Here is a 17,700-nt window from a genome sequence, read left to right on the forward strand (position 1 = left end):
TATTGCGCATTTATTTTTTTCCCCATTTCAACAAAAGGACAATGAAACCAAGTTAGGTTTCAGTATTTGGCCTTTAATGAGATCAAAAGAAAACAAGTAGAATATCACTGAAGAAACAAAACATTATGTTGTAATTCATCCCACTTTAAGTCATTCCAGTGTACACTGTAATAGCAAGAAATAAAAAGCTTACTAATACAATCCTTTCTCATTAACAAGCCATCAAAGTCTCATCACAGACGTTACCTTAGAAAAAGAGTCAACACAGACATTACATTACAAAAACAACTAAAACAACTAGAACATTGCATAGAAGAGCAAAATTTTAGAAGAAAATATAACCCACAATACCCAAGCATCGAAAAGCGCCAACATAGCTTGTTGAGTTGAATATGAATATTTTATTGAAACTTTTCGTCAGATATCAAAAGGTGAAGTGTTTCCTGTGGTATGATTGCAATGAAAAGGGGTAGTTGGTTGTTTTCTGAAACTTTAGCCTTCATTGCTCTTTTTGTACTTTAAATGGAAATAATTTCTGAAAGATATTTTTGGCCATTAAGAAAACATGTTTGCTGTATATTGCTTAAAGAATCACACCTGCACTTTAAGCACTTCTAACAGCAAATATTAATCTCCATTAGATATGTTTAATCATATTTTTCTCACACATGCATCTTAAATCAAATCGCCTGATAAGCTTTTTTTAGAGTTCTGTACTGAAACTTTTAAATCATGCATAAATGTGTTAACCATCCGCCTGTTACCCTGGCACAGTCAGACTGAATTACATGGAGCGTAATACGCTATGTAGAAGTCTGATCATTCTGGCTGCCCAGACTTCCTGCCTGTTTTACAGGGGAAGAAAGTTCATTTATGATGTGTGTACAGCTATTTTTCCAGGGGCCAGGAGCATAGGAGTAGAATGGAGGCCTGGGCCAAAAATAGGACAAAGTGCTCCCTTAAACTCATATTTAAGGGTGACTAAATGCTTCTCTCTCCCCCCGTCCCAAAACGACACCTCTCCCTTATCCATATTTAGTTTGATGCGTATTTTCTCAGGACTCTGCGGCACCACCAGCTCTGTGCGCTTCTCATCGTGGACGGTATACACCCCTTTACTCAGCCCCAGAGCCCACACCCCACGATTTGGTGAGACGGTGAACTTCTTTTTTCGGGCCACCTCCACCTTGCTCACTCCCAGGATCCACTTGGGGTTGTCACCGACAATGACGTCCCATTTATGTTTTCCACTTTCGAAATTTTGAGCCCCCAAGACGAAGACGATAGGCTCGAAGCGCTCTCGGTTGTCAGGGACGGTCAGTCGCTCTTGGCTCTCCTTCACGCTGGTGAGATCAGCGCTCAATGAGAGCCACGGAGAGGCTGTGTTTGGATCGAAAGCAACTGGGTCTGCACACACAGGAACAAACAGGATACAGGGTTGTAGATGATTATGTAAAATATCGTTCAGGATATTAAGCTAACAAAACACACACAGACCGTTTTGAGGCCAAATTTGTATCCCAGGTAATATAGACTTAAGACCAAATCTGACACTCACTTTAAATCACTTTAAAACAGAGCAGCAGATATTGTTATTTATAGTAATTCTGTGTATTTAACTATTAATCCAGAAAAATATATGTTATCCAAATAAAACACTTAATCAAATGAACTATTTCAGCCCTACTTTTTCAGCCCTATTTCAGCCCTACTAAACTATTATACAAGTCAGAAGAAACAACACTTTCATTCCCAGAATTCCTGTTATGAGAACTCATCTTTGTTAGCAGCTCAGGCAGCAGCAGCGTTCATGTATGAAAGAGTAGTTGCTGTACTGATACTTCAGAAAATAGGCAAACTAATTACTGGTTTTAGTTAAAAAAAAAAAACAAAGAGAAAAAAAACATTTACACCTTTTATTAAGGTGAATTTAAGGGGAGAAAGTTAGAAATCGGGATGGATGGATGGATAGTATCTTTAATGAACAGTATCTGACGATCCCCTGTCTAACATGGGGGGAACGGTATCGTTTGGTTATCTAACATAACCCCAGTTCTTAGAATAATATGAGCGAGGTGTCTCGCTATGGGATGCAGCCTCCTGCAGCCCTGATAGAAGCATCTATCTCAATCTGCCAATCCTGATTGGCCGGTGGAAGTGCCCGTCATACGCCACGCCCCGTAGCTCCGACTACTAAAGCGTGTGCGGATCACGGCACTCCAATTCAACAAGCAAACCTCTTCTCGCCGCCCTGCAAGAAGGGTCGTCTGGCGAGACACCTTGCTCATATTATTCTAAGAACTGGGGTTATGTTAGATAACCAAACGTTCTTTTTCATAATATTCACTCGGTGTCTCGCTATGGGATATGGTAGCTCCCGTATTGTCAGACAGCTTATCGAACAAGAACCGGCCGATGGGGAAGGTCCACAAGGTCAGTTATGACTCTAGGACCGCACTGGCCACGCACGGTCCAGACACGTCAAGCATGTAGAACCGGACAAAAGTCAGAGGCGAAGACCAATTCGCCGCTGAACAAATGTCCTGAACGGACACTCCCCGAAATAAAGCCCAGGACGCAGCCATCCCGCGGGTAGAGTGTGCACGCAGACCCGCCGGGGGCTGCAGACCCCTGCTTCCATACGCCAAAGCTATAGCCTCCACCACCCAGTGGGCGAGGCGTTGCTTTGTGATCAGCTGCCCCTTACGGGGCTCCGCCCAGGAGACAAAGAGCTGATCACTCATCCTGAAGCTCTGCGTCCTGTCCATATAAGAGCGCACGGCTCGAACAGGGCACAGCGTGTGCGCTTGCCGTTCACCTGGGGGGGCGGCGAACGCCGCTAGCTCGATCGGTGAACAAGAACCAACCACTTTAGGAACAAAGGCCGGGTTGGGCTTCAGAACCATACGCGTGTATTCCGGGTCGAACCGGGTACATGCGGGGCTCACAGAGAGCGCATGAATGTCGCTGACTCGTTTCGCAGAGGCCAGGGCCAGTAACAGCACTGTCTTGAGAGACAGATGTTTAAGACTGGACCCCAACAACGGTTCAAATGGGGGTCCCTTAAGCCCCTCCAGAACCACCGACAAATCCCACGGAGGCAGCAAAGGTCTGGAGACGGGGAGGAGCCTGCGGGCGCCCTTCATAAACCGACAAACCAAAGGGTGTTGGCTCGCCGTTTTGTCTCCAAATCCTATATGGCATGCTGCTATAGCTGCCAGATAAACCTTAACCGTGGAAAAAGCTTTTCCTTTATCAATCAGTTCCTGTAAAAACGACAGAATCGCTGGTACAGAACACTGAAAAGGAACGTAGTCCCGTTCAAGACACCACCGCTCAAACAGTCCCCACTTGGAGCCATATAGGTTCCTAGTGGAGGGAGCCCTGGCGTTTTGGATAGTATTAATTACACTCTGAGGGAGCCCGGCAGTGGTTAAATTAAGCCACTCACGGGCCAGGCCCACAGCTGCAGTCGCTCCGGGTGTGGGTGGTACACTGTCCCCGCACCCTGCGAGAGCAGGTCCCTGCGCAGCGGCAGCTCCCAAGGCTGGGCGCACAGCATCTGGAATATCTCCGCCAGCCAGTGTTGCGCTGGCCAGTGCGGAGCTATTAGGATCAGTCTGTGGTTGAATGCCCTCACTCTGGCGAGAGTGGGGGGTATCAGGGCCAGCGGTGGAAACGCGTATAGCAGCTCGTGCGGCCAGGCGTGCGCTAATGCGTCTACGCCCAGAGGGGCATTCAGAGTGCTCAGAGAGAAGAACAGCTCGCATCGAGCGTTTTCCCTGGACGCGAACAGATCTATCTGAGCGCGCCCGTAGCGCGCCCATATCTGCTCCACGACCTGTGGGTGCAGCGTCCATTCCCCGTACACTGGCGCGCCTCTGGACAGCAGGTCCGCACCCGTGTTCAAGTCTCCCGGGACGTGCGTCGCTCTCAGGGAGAGAAAGTGGGTACTGCTCCAGGGAATCAGGTCGCGCGCCAGATTGTGCAACATGCGGGAGCGCAGGCCCCCTTGGCGGTTGATATACGCCACTGTTGTCGTGTTGTCCGTCCTCACCAGGACACGGTGACCCGAGAGGAATGGGAGGAAGTGTCTCAGAGAAAGAAACACCGCCGAAAGTTCGAGAAAGTTTATGTGAAGGCGCTGGAGGGCCTGGCTCCAGCGACCCCTCACAGACCTGCCCTCGTGAATGCCGCCCCAGCCTGATAGGCTGGCATCCGTGGTTACCACTTTCCTGGACGAGACGGTGCCCATAGGCACCCCTTGGGTCAGGAAGGACGGGGCTCGCCAACAGCGCAGAGCTGTTATACAGTCCGCTGTGACCGTTATCCGCCGTGCGCCATGACGCACAGGGTCCATTCGGAGCGAAGCGACCCAGCGCTGAAAGTCCCGCATGTGAAGGCGGCCGAGGCGAATCACGAGGATGTCTGAGGCCATCAGACCCAGCAACCGAAGGCACAGTCTGAACTGGACAGACCTGTGCAGACGGAATTGTGACAGGCACGTTCTGAAAACCGTCACTCTTTCCTCTGACAGGCGGGCTGTGAACGGAACAGAGCGCAGGGATAATCCCAGAAAGCATATCTCCTGCGTTGGAGATAGGTGGCTTTTTTCCATATTTATCACAAAACCTAAATCCATCAGGTGTTTTGTGACAATGTGTGTGTGAACCTTGGCTTCCTGTTCTGACTGCGCTAACAGGAGCCAGTCGTCTAAATACGTGGCCAGACGTATCCCCCGGCGTCTGAGCGGGGCTACCGCGGCCTCTGTGCACCGTATGAAAACCCTCGGACTGAGAGACAGACCGAATGGTAGAACACGGTATTCGTAACACACCCCTTGAAAGGCAAACCGGAGATATTGTCTGTGAGGGGGATAAATGGGAATGTGGAAATACGCGTCTTTCAGATCCACGGACGAAAACCAGTCGTTCGGTCTTACTAGACGCAACAGAGCTGCATGTGTCAGCATCCTGAACTTGTATTTCCGCAGGAATTTGTTCAGGGCTCTTAAGTCCAGAATAGGGCGGATTCCTCTCCCCCCCCGTTTGGGGACGAGGAAGTATCTGGAATAAAACCCTGACAGACTCTGTTCGGGAGATACGACAGAAACTGCTCGTTTGTCTATCAGAGAGAGAATTTCCTCCCGTAAAACTCGAGCTGATTCTCCCTGTGCATGTGAGTGTATTACACCGGAGAAGCGGGGAGGGACAGTGGCGAATTGAAGCCTGTATCCCCGGGAAATTGTGCGCAACACCCACGGTGGAGCTGCTGCTGCTCTCCAGCTTTCCCATCTGAGAGAGAGCGGGGGAACATATTGCGGCTCCTGCCCCGCGCCCCCCTGTGGTGGAACCGAGAAATGATTCTCGGGCACCACCGGAGGCACGGTGGAGCGCTCTGCTCTGCTCCGCGGGGACGGCGGTGCCCGTCCCGGGAGCAGAGCTGCAGGGGGCTGAGCGGCCACCCTGCTTATAGAGAGAGCATCGTCTGTTTTGGCTTTTTTTATTATCTGCACCCTCGGCTCGTGGCCTGGCTGTGACAGATTTATTTTTATTTTGACACCATTTTTTCTTTGAACAAGGGTGTGTGACTGTGCTTTTGGACATTCCGCTCGGGGCGCAACCGCGCAGACCTCCGGGGCGATGTCCTTCTCCTCGCAGACCGGCTCTGGGATGGGCAACGGTGGCGTGGGGTGCGCACAAACAAGCCAAAACGGTGGGCCTGCGCAACGGGGAACAGCAGGCTGCACCAACTGAGGAACTGGCGGCTGTCAGGCCGCCCTCTTTTTCTTCCTCGCCTGTGGGACCGAGCTCGCGGCGGCTGTGGGCGGCGGCGGCGTAGCGGTCGTGGAGGCAGGTTTCCCCTGCCAGCCGGCTCCGCGCTCCTTCCTCATCGGAGGGGGCGGACCTGGCGGTGGTGGCCGTCTTGGTACCTTAAAACGTGGCGGCTGGGAGGCTGCATGCGCAAAGGTTTTGCGTTGCACCGGAGGTGAAGGCGCAGGGGCTTTCCGAGGGAGACAAAGTTTGAGGGCCTCGTTGTCCTTTTTCTTTGCCTCACATCTTTGCTGCATTGTGGCCAATGCAGAGCCGAAGATGCCTTCAGGGACGATCGGCATATCCAGGATGTCATCCCGCTCCCTGTCGGTCAGGTTAGCGAGACTGAGCCATCGCGCTCGCTCCTGGACGACGAGGGTTGCCATCACCTTCCCTGTGGCCTGGACTGCGACACGTTGGATACGGAGAGACAGGTCCGCGATGACCGCCATCTCCTCCCACGCATCCGGGTCTTGCTCCTCAGCAGACGCGCCAAACAACTCCGCTTGGTAGGCAGTGAGGATGGAGAGGGCGCTGAGGGCTCTGGCCGAGAGGGCTGCTGCTTTGTATGCCTTTTCGGTCAGCGCAGACTGGAACCGTTCGGGCTTAGCTGGCAGCGTCGGGCGTCTGGGGGAAGCTGCAGACAGCTGGCTCACGCTGCCTGGGCAGAGGTGCGCAGCTACCGGGACTTCCACCGGAGGCATGGAGAGGAGGCCGTGGGCGTCCATCGCCTCGCAGTCGAGGGATGCTGCGCCCGAAATAGGGCTCCTGTTGCTGTATGGGCAGCTAGTCCATGTTTTGGAGAGCTCCGTCAGCAACTCGGGGAAGACAGGGAGAAGCTGCTTCACCGCATTTCGTGCCAGGGGAAGCCGTTTGCCTTCGTAGCGGGACCGGGTGGGCTCCGCTATTGCGACCGGCCAGGGAATCTCCAGCTTCTCTGCCGCGCGTTTGCACACGTCGAGCAGGTCCACATGGAGGGAGGGAGCTGGTGAGCTCGCTCCCCTGTCTTCCATGGCGGAAGGGCACGGCGGTTTAGGCCTCTCAGGCTGTGCTGGGGCCATGAAGGTGTCATCCTCTTCCTCGTCCTCTGATATGAGGAACGAGGTGTCGTCATCCTCCTCCATGGGACTGACTTCCAGCACGTCTTCCTCGGGAAACGGGGGGGGCATGGAGCTGCTCGCACTGGGCACCCCAGTCGTAGTCAGTCTCCGGGGCTTCCCCAGCTGTGTCCACGTCCTCCTCCGCGGCTGCACCTTGTGCGGCGGTGGGGAGGAATGGATCACGGTCCGAGATGCTAACCTGGCGGGCTAGCCTGCGTCTGAGGCTCTTGACCGTGAACACTTTGCAGTGTCCACAGGAGCCGGGAATTTCTAGGGCCAACCTGGCGTGGTCGACTCCTAGACAGGTACCGCACACCGGGTGGGTGTCTTTCCCTGAAATTTTATTCCCGCAGCCACAAAGACGGTGGTCTCCCCTGGCGTGGGGGTTTTGGACGGCCGCCATTTTCCGACGAGCTGGAGTGCTGGTAGGGAAAGGAACCGTAGCTAGCTGGCGTGCTAGCGTGGCGGGGTCGAGGAAGTAGCTGGTGTGCTAAATGCTCGTCCGACTCGAGCGTCCGTGGAGAGGAGCCGAGAGGGATTCCGCCGTGAAGAGAGACAAAAGGTTACCGGTCCGGTCTGGAGTGAGCGGACAGGGCAGAAGCCAGAGCACAGTGCTAGCGTCCGGCGACGGAAACTAGCAAGGTCCGTCTGTGGGCAGTTAAGCTAGCGAAGGCTCCGACGTGAGATAAGCTCTCAGGTGAGAAGAGGTTTTGAATAGGAGTGCCGTGATCCGCACACGCTTTAGTAGTCGGAGCTACGGGGCGTGGCGTATGACGGGCACTTCCACCGGCCAATCAGGATTGGCAGATTGAGATAGATGCTTCTATCAGGGCTGCAGGAGGCTGCATCCCATAGCGAGACACCGAGTGAATATTATGAAAAAGAACTGATGGACCTATAAACTCCGTCAGATAACGTTCCCCTCTTCTTAACATGGGGGGAACCGTATCTGGTGCGGTGTAAATATCATCAGGCTGCTTTACCTCTACTCATGGGTGTGAGGTTTTTTTTTAACAGGGCGTTCAAATCGATTGATCCATCTATCCATCCCGATTTATCCCTTTCTAACTTTCTTCCCTTTCATATAGGCTTGCGCGGTGAATCGTGCCGCCTGCGCTGTGCGGAGATTTAGGGGAAACCGTATCTGACGGAAACGCAGCTCGACTTAAGGCAGTTTCAGTTGTTTTGATTCTATGGCGCCTCCTGCTGTCGGTTAGTCAGAATGACAATTCTCCATGTATCACGTGACTTTTGGCAGAAACTTACTGCAGAGTGTGAAGAATTGTCTCGTACACACGAGGAGAAGCTGTTTTGTATGCGAGCAGAGATCATTTTGTACTCGGGGACAATTTACAAATTATATTTTAAGTGCAATGTTAGAGTCCGGTTTGAAAAATAAATTTTTGTGTGTGTGCAACATTTAAGGACAGTTTGAAAAAAAGTTTTATTTGTGTGTGAAATTAGATGAGAGTTTATAACACAAGTTTTATCTGTGAACAATAAGATTTATTTCGGTGCAACATTTTTATTAGTGAGTGATAAGATTTGTTTGTGTGAAACATGCTTTATGTGTGTGCGCAACATGCATTTTTGTTCACGTTTTGGCAGAAAAATCACTCCATAGATTCTTATTTCTTATTTCAACCGTGGTGCGTATATGAGCTGCGACTTATGAATCAAGATGCTATGCCTGAAAAAATTTGATTGACAGATGACAGTTGATATATGATTGGCCGAATTTAGGTGTTCAGGCTGATGTATAACTAACTGGCCTGCATAAAATAACGAAGAAAAACCCCCCACAGCTTTTAAGACAGGATTTTCTTTTAAATAGAATTTTTTTAACTTTTGTGACAATATAGGCTGATAAAGAGTACATTATATACATGTTTAAACCAGAATGATTTGACATTTAAATATGACTTCCATGCGACTTTAATGATGTTAATATTATGTCAAGATACTTACAATATTTGATGTGATCCTTCATGTCCTTCCAGATGTTGTAGCCCAGAGAACCGACATGCTTCCCCATGTCTATTAGGGAATCATAGGGAAAACCCAGATCAGATTGATCCCACTGGGCTCTAAAACAGAGAAGAAGATAAACAAAAGAGACTCAATCAGAACTGCTCAAATGAATTTGGTTTTACACAGTGAAATCATCCAACAGATGAATAAACTCACTGAGCAGTCACTTACTTTCTTTTAACACTCTGGAAATTCTGTAAAACAGAGAGGGTGCTGAAAATTAGCCTTAAAGAAAATATATTTTTAAAATAAAAACCAATATAATATAAGAGCCTTAAAAAAGCTGTGAGGAGCTGCCCTCGTTTACCTTCAGCAGCAGCAGATCCTCATTGCCCATTTCTTTCTTCACAGTTTCAATGAGCTCTTTCATTTTAACAATATCCTCCTCTGCCATGTCAATCGCTCTTTGCATGATCTCAAGCTTTTTCTGCTCTTCATTGGACAGAGCTTCCAGTCTCTTGGCCTCTTCCTGAACAAGCACCTTGTGTAGCCTCTCAAATTCTGCCTTGATTCTTTTCTCGGCTTCTCCTGCCTGATGCTGCGCACAGTTGAATAGGGAAATCAAAATAGTAAACAAACTTTCATATATATAATGAAAACCTCTAATATATTCATCTACAAAAATTAAAACAACAGGAATCAATCTGCAACTTTCAACCTTTGCCTTTCTTTTGATATTCTATTACAAATAATAATAAAAAAATATCTAACACATGAAATGCAACATGAGCACCATGAGAAAGTAACCCTACCTTGATATACTCCACTGTATTGCTGAACTTTTTAGTCATTTTTTTGTACGTCTCCACTTTCTTTTCAAAAATCTGGACTTTAAACCCGAGCTCCTTCTGCAAAAGTAAAAATAGAAAAACAGACATTTAGCAAAGGAATAGAAATTCCTTGTTCTTTTTTTTCTCCCCTTGAGGGAAGATTCACAAAATTTAGAGGAAAGTAGAATATTTTTTTAACACAAATAATAATAAAAAAAATAGCAACCAATGAGAGTTTAATTCATACAGAGTTATTGAAAAATTTGATTTTGGCTTCACAGCCTCATAAAAACATGGATGTATATGAAGTTTTTAACAAGAACACACCACATTCAAGCAAAGTAAAATCTGCAATCTACTGCCAGTCAGAACTATGATCAGGTAAAGGGCCTCAATGTCAGCTGTGATGAGCTGATTCATATCAAAGTGCCATAACTCTCTGATGTTCATTATTTTCTCGTCCTGCTATATACCATCTTTCAAGCTGCATCTAAAGCTGTTTGATCAATTTATTTTTTTTCTAAATATTTAATCTTCAGAAGCAGATAATATGTCAGTCACAGCAGGTCTACAAAGTATAAATTTTCCCCTAATAATCTCTTCCTAATATACAGTTTTTGTCAAAGTGCTGATAGCTGGTTCCCAGATGAATTGAACATTATTATAAATCATCACTTATGATGCCAAATATTTGATAAATACTGCAATATTTAATCATATTTCCCTCTCTCAACTTTGTCTAAGTCTAGTCTAAAGTCTTTAATCACTTTTTAACATTGTGACTAGTGTCCCATGTGAGCATCTGCTGCCACACTTAGTATACACCGGCCAACAATTATTGCACTTTAAACACACAGATGTGATATTAAAAATACAGCACTATGACTTTTAAAAATCTAAAATATTTTGTAAATCTGAGCAAACATCAGGCTAGGGAAATATTTTTTGCAAATACTGATATAATCCCATGATTTTTTCTGTTGAATTAAAATTTACTAACACTCAAAATAACTTTTAGATCCTATTTTCCAGTGTATGCATTTGTTAGATACATTTAAACAGCCGTTAAAATAAAAAACATCTTGTCCAACCACAATGGGAATTATTGGCCATATGCAGCCAATACAGTGCAGCTTTTTTTTAAAGATGTTGTGTATAAATATCTGTTTTAAGTCAAACCCAGTGTAAGAAGCAGTCGGACAGGAGAAATTTATTTTCACTATTTTTGACCTAACATTTAACTCGGAGGTCTTCCACTCAGGTGCTCAGGTCCCACAGTCTAGCATGTTTTAGGTGTTCCCTTACCTCCACAAACATGTCTTAAATAAATGGGTGACCTCTCTAACCCTTGGACGCTGCTGAGGATGATATGTAACCAATGACGTAACGACACAACAATTGGCCTGTAAGCAACATTATCTGGGTGGGCCACATACGAAGTACAACACCCACCCCGCCGCAGACAACCATACACTCTTCATCATTCTTCACCTTCACTAGACATGGATATAGTATATTAGTATATTCTGCTGTAAAATTAGTCTTAACAGGCTACTTCGTCCACCATTCCCTCTTCAGTTTCTTTGAAAGAACGTGTTTATTTTGGGATGTTTTATCTGTTCTTCCAGCAGCTCTTTGCTTATTCTTTTCTGGAATCCGCTTAAAGGAGAAGTTCGGTTTTTTACACTTTAAGCCCATTTTCTGTAGTGTCCAGGATGAAATCGAATGATCGACACCAAAAGTTTGACAATTGCTCCTGTCTCTGCTTTTTGGCTCATTTAGAATCCCCCCCTGGCTGCTTTAGAATGGCTAGCATAGAGCATGTCCGATAATGTCCTTAAAACAACCTTAAACATTCTTTTTTTTAAATATGCTACTCACCGTGTCGTCAGCGCTGTTCAATGACGTTCCAAAAAAAGTTTCGTGAAGAAAAAACGTTCCTGTAGTGTTTTATTTAGCATTGTGTAAATCCCATTGAGTTCTGTAGGAATAGTCAATATTCCGCTGCCACCGGAAACGGAAATGGGGCCTGTTTACACAGTTGTAGTCTTTTCGCTTCACTCTGTGTACTCCAACGTCGAGGTGCTAACGTCTCTGTTAAACACTTTAAAAAACTCTGAAAATGGAATACGAAAGGTGGATTCTTGATTCTCGACGTCGGAGTACACAGAGTGAAGCGAAAAGACTACAACTGTGTAAACAGGCCCCATTTCCGTTTCCGGTGGCAGCGGAATATTGACTATTCCTACAGAACTCAATGGGATTTACAAAATGCTAAATAAAACACTACAGGAACGTTTTTTCTTAACAAAACTTTTTTTGGAACGTCATTGAACAGCGCTGACGACCCGGTGAGTAGCATATTTTAAAAAAAGAACGTTTAAGGTTGTTTTAAGGACATTATCGGACATGCTCTATGCAAGCCATTCTGAAGCAGCCAGGGGGTGATTCTAAATGAGTCAAAAAGCAGAGACAGGAGCAATTGTCAAACTTTTGGTGTCGATCATTCGATTTCATCCTGGACACTACAGAAAATGGGCTTAAAGTGTAAAAAACCGAACTTCTCCTTTAAGTAACTATTTTTGGTCGCTAACACATTGTTCATAACGGTTATGGATTTAATCTACGCGGTGGGTTACCTATAATTCCAAGTTGTAGTGTAAAAAATGAAATACTGAAATACATCATTCTAAGATCTTTATTGCGGTTTGAAACACATCATATGAGTGTATTTTTTACCAACCGCCTAATGAACCATAGACAGTTATTAACATAGTAATTAAAAGTACCACTTTCTGCTTTGCTATTGGTGTCGTGTTTAAACGACCCACCATCATGTTGAAATCTGGCATGTGTTGGGGTATAAATAAGGTACGGTCGGACGGACTAGCATCAGGTGGGTTTAAGAGGAATTTTTCGCATTACATTTGCAAAGAGACGTCCTAATCCACAATTGCATAGGGGGCCTACCAGGAGTCAGTGACGGGCCCCTAAGCAACTGAAGTCTCTGCTTACCAATATTAAAGCCACTGCATGCAACCATTAGATTCAGGTGTGCTCAATAGTCCTCTCTATATCAGTAGGAGGCGGGAATACACCTCCTAATTGCCGCTTACCATAAATGACAGAAGAAGGTGTGGTGAAGTAGAGAAGAATCTACAGGTGCTGGTCATAAAATTAGAATATCATGAAAAAGTAGATTGATTTCAGTAATTCCATTTAAAAAGTGAAACTTGTATATTATATTCATACATTACATACAAACTCATATATTTCAGATGTTTATTTTGTTTAATTTTGATGATTACAAATGACAACAAATGAAAATCTCAAATTCATCATATCAGAAAATTAGAATATTACTGAAGACCAATAAAAACAAAGGATTTATAGAAATGTTGGCCAACTGAAAAGTATGAACATGAAAAGTATGAGCATGTACAGCACTCAGTATTTAGTTGGGCCTCCTTTGGCCTGTATTACTGCAGCAATGCGGCGTGGCATGGAGTCGATCAGTCTGTGGCACTGCTCAGGTGTTATGATAGCCCAGGTTGCTCTAATAGTGGCTTTTAGCTCTTCTGAATTGTTGGGTCTGGTGTATTGCATCTTCTTCTTCACAATACCCCATAGATTTTCTATGGGGTTAAGGTCAGGAGAGTTTGCTGGCCAATTAAGAACAGGGATACCATGGTCCTTCAACCAGGTACTGGTAGCTTTGGCACTGTGTGCAGGTGCCAAGTCCTGTTGGAAAATGAAATCTGCATCTCCAAAAAGTTGGTCAGCTGCAGGAAGCATGAAGTGCTCTAAAACTTCCTGGTATGTGGCTGCGTTGACCCTGGACCTCAGAAAACACAATGGACCAACACCAGCAGATGACATGGCACCCCAAACCATCACTGACTGTGGAAACTTTACACTGGACTTCAAGCAACGTGGATGAAGTGCCTCTCTTCTTTTCCTCCAGACTCTGGGACCTTGATTTCCAAAGGAAATGCAAAATTTACTTTCATCAGAGAACATGACTTTGGACCACTCACCAGCAGTCCAGTCCTGTTTCTCTTTAGCCCAGGCAAGACGCTTCTGACGCTGTCTGTGGTTCAAGAGTGGCTTGACACAAGGAATGCGACAGCAGAAACCCATGTCTTTCATACGTCTGTGTGTGGTGGTTCTTGAAGCACTCACTCCAGCTGCAGTCCACTCTTTGTGAATCTCCCCCACATTTTTGAATGGGTTTTGTTTCACAATCCTCTCCAGGGTGCGGTTATCTCTCTTGCTTGTACATTTTTTTCGACCACATCTTTTCCTTCCCTTCGCCTCTCTATTAATGTGCTTGGACACTGAGCTCTGTGAACAGCCAGCCTCTTTAGCGATGACCTTTTGTGTCTTGCCCTCCTTGTGCAAGGTGTCGATGGTCGTCTTTTGGACAACTGTCAAGTCAGCAGTCTTCCCCATGATTGTGTAGCCTATAGAACTAGACTGAAAGACCATTTAAAGGCTTTTGCAGGTGGTTTGAGTTAATTAGCTGATTAGAGTGTGGCACCAGGGGCCATCAATTTTGAACCTTTTCACAATATTCTAATTTTCTGATATGATGAATTTGAGATTTTCATTTGTTGTCATTTGTAATCATCAAAATTAAACAAAATAAACATCTGAAATATATGAGTTTGTATGTAATGTATGAATATAATATACAAGTTTCACTTTTTAAATGGAATTACTGAAATCAATCTACTTTTTCATGATATTCTAATTTTATGACCAGCACCTGTAGAACATGAGTTTCCTGAAGACCAGGGGTTAGACCTCTGACTCCAGGACACTAGAACATGCCTGGAAATACTGTTTTCTATGTTGATGTTCTTACTCGTCCTAATATAAATATACTTTCTCAGACTGTAAGGGACCCTGAGATGATTATCAGGACAAAAAAGCAGATTAAAAATCCATCAAATCAATTTGTTCAGTTTCTACATAATGTAATAACGCATTAAAGCACCTGGATCCCATGAGGTCTGACCTTAAATCACAGTCTGATGAGTGACTTTACCTTGCACATGGATATGCCGTCTCTCACGGACCACAGCCTGTGGGTGCTATGCTGCGAGACACAATCCACGCACACAGGCTCCTCGTCCTTCTCGCAGTACAGCTCCAGAGGCTTGAGGTGCAGGTTGCAGACCTCTGCAGAGGGTTGGCTCTGGACAGGCCGGAGATTGGCCTGTCGGAGGAAGCTCTCTGAGGCGTCATTCAGAGCTCTGTTACTGATAGCATAGTTCTCTTCGTAAGGCACCCTGCAGATGGGACAGGTGTGGCTGAACTGCCAACTTTTCTGCTGACACTCTCGACAGAAGCTGTGGGAACACGGCAGCAGGACGGGGTCCCTGAAGATGGCCTGACATACAGGACAGGTCAAATCCTGCCGGAGAGGCAGGGAGATCTCGGGCATATCCTCATCCATGCCCTCTCAGCCGTTTAGGCCTGTTTTCGTTTTTAAAGAAAACAACAGGCAGAAATACTAATAGAGTGTCTAAAAGTGGTGTCAGACAGCTTCCCGTCTCTGTTAAAACAATAAAATTATTATTCTAGGGACACAGATAGACAATACAACTCATTTTTAAATAAGAACCGACGTTTTACCGTTTATGAAGTCCACTTCCGCGTTGCTTTGACTAAAGTCATACTTACTTGTTCCAACCGTTTTTTTCCCCCCTGTTTTCTTTTTACCACACTGCCCCCTGGTGGATATGGAGGTCAAAATGCAAACTAGTGTGCAGCTTTATTGAAGAAAAATCATCAAAACGAAATCCTGGAATTAAATTTGGTTAATTAATCTATAATTGATGCAGTTTATTTCACCAAAAAAAATAATGTATATATATATATATATATATATATATATATATATATATATATATATATATATATATATATATATATATTTATTAAAGATTTTATATTTACTATTTTTTATGCAGACGTTATTCTTGTACAAATTGTCAAACTGAAACTCACTGCCCCTTGACGATAGATAGATAGATAGATAGATAGATAGATAGATAGATAGATAGATAGATAGATAGATAGATAGATAGATAGATAGATAGATAATCATTTTATAAGGTGCAAAAAACCCGTGTCCCTCACATATCAGTTTGTCTTGGTGCACAGTTTGTCTGTGATTCATGCGTGTGTGTAATTGAGTGTTAATAAAATGTGTGTCCGGAGCCCATGTAATTGTGTGTTTTCAGGACCTGCCAAGTGTGAGCTTATGTGTAATTGGGTGTTATCGATGTTGTGAGTGTAAGTCAGGGATGAAAGGGCGAGTGGTGAGGTTACAGTGTGACGCAGCTTCAAAGAGTTGAAGATAGGTATGAAAATACCCCCCAACACACAGAAATGTCACACAACCACACACTGTCAGAGGATGTTTGTTGCCAGTATTTTACAATCTTTTTGCATGTATGGTGTCTCTGAAGGAGATTGTGATTTATATCAGCAATAGATTACAAGAAATAATGAATAACTTTTATTTTTGCATTTTTTTTTTTTTACAAGAATTGCTCAAAATAAACATTTTGATGTAAGTAGGTTTATATTTGACACAAAACCATCTGCATAAAATCCACCAACAGAACAGCTGCTTAAGAAAAAAACATGTTTTTGCTCCAAAGGTATTTCACAAACTTATAGAGCAAGCAGAAAAGGTCTTTCACCATTCTGCTGTTATTTTCTGTGGGGGCCTTACGTCTGGGAACAGATAAGGCCACCAAGGTGAAGTGATTCAGCATCTGGTTAGCTCTTTTTGTGTTTGATTGTTGCCCTCTTGAAGAAAATCGTGTATCACAAATTTCAGTTTAAAAGATCTGTATGCAAAATCTAGAATGTGCCATAGTAAGGCTACTATGGGATTTAGGAGAGATGTAAGCCCCCAGCATCACTGAACCCAGAGGCGATTCTAGAGTCTGTGGGGGCCCCAAGCAAAAAATCCTAGGGGGCTGACACGTGTTCATCACCCTTATGTTAGGCTATAAATAATCTGACACCAATGAAAAATGTATTAAATAAAACATTTTTTTATTCCAAATGTTCTAAACATGAACAACCTTGTTATTTTGGAAAATATAAAAGAATAAAAGTAAAAAATAAACTAATAAATTAAAATAAATGTATAATAAAATAAAAAAAAACAGTAAATTACTTTAAAAACCCAATATAAACTTTGCACAAAATATAAAGTATAGTAAGTGTAGTGAAATTATTGGGGTCCTATACTGCTTCCAGAATTGCTGCTTACGGGCCTTGGCTTGTGCAAATGCAGACACTGAGGCCCCGTCCACACGAAGTCAAACCCTGGCCTAAACGCACAAATTTTTCACCAAACCAGCCTCTCATCCATATGAAGCCGGAGTTTCAGGGTCTGTAAACGATCTTTTTTTTTTATTCAGCCTTCAGAGTGGGAAGATTTTGAAACGCCGTTTTCGCGTTTCCATCTTTAAGCTCTAACCGCATTTTTCTTTTTTTTTTTACACGCATGCGTCATAGCGTCGCCTCTAAACACGCATGCGCGACACAGTATCACAACAACAATGGCGCCGTACTGTGTTGAATGGTTGCTGCTCATGCTACTCACCCTGCTGTCGGGCTTACAACAGAATCTTCTTCTTCTGGAATATCTCCAGGAAGAACAGAGCAATATCGACGACATAGTTCAGCACCTGAGTTTGACTGAACCACCAAAATGGACCTGCAGGGCAACCATGTATAAATATTAGTGCGCATGCCCAACATTTCGTCACCTATTTTTGCTTTGGCAACACAGTGCCACTTACAGGCCTGGCATACATTTTGCAGCGTTTTCATGCATTCGTGTGGACGCTCACATTTATTTTACGTCTCCGTCTTTACGACAAACATTCTGGAAAATATTAGCGTTTCGTGTTCGTTTTGACTTCGTGTGGACGGGGCCTAAGTCCTCCAGATCCA

At 44.9% G+C, this 17,700-nt stretch overlaps 1 protein-coding gene across 2 annotated transcripts; it reads right to left on the bottom strand.

The window, feature by feature from the left end:
* Positions 1-568: 568 nt before the first annotated feature.
* On the bottom strand, positions 569-15,476 carry trim35-28 (tripartite motif containing 35-28). Of its 2 annotated transcripts, XM_038284277.1 has the most exons (7): positions 15,355-15,476; positions 14,765-15,274; positions 9,697-9,792; positions 9,252-9,482; positions 9,116-9,138; positions 8,882-9,000; positions 872-1,407 (listed from the first exon to the last, which is right to left on the bottom strand). In XM_038284277.1, the coding sequence occupies exons 2-7, from the start codon at positions 15,173-15,175 to the stop codon at positions 872-874; spliced, it is 1,416 nt and encodes a 471-aa protein (XP_038140205.1). In that variant the 5' UTR covers positions 15,176-15,274; positions 15,355-15,476. The 2 variants fall into 2 exon arrangements, with proteins under 2 accessions (XP_038140206.1, XP_038140205.1); XM_038284278.1 differs by lacking the exon at positions 15,355-15,476 and having other exon boundaries at positions 569-1,407; positions 14,765-15,175.
* Positions 15,477-17,700: the final 2,224 nt, after the last annotated feature.

The sequence above is a fragment of the Cyprinodon tularosa genome, unplaced genomic scaffold (assembly GCF_016077235.1).
Source record: "Cyprinodon tularosa strain WSP-4 unplaced genomic scaffold, ASM1607723v1 ctg2, whole genome shotgun sequence".
NCBI lineage: Eukaryota > Metazoa > Chordata > Actinopteri > Cyprinodontiformes > Cyprinodontidae > Cyprinodon > Cyprinodon tularosa.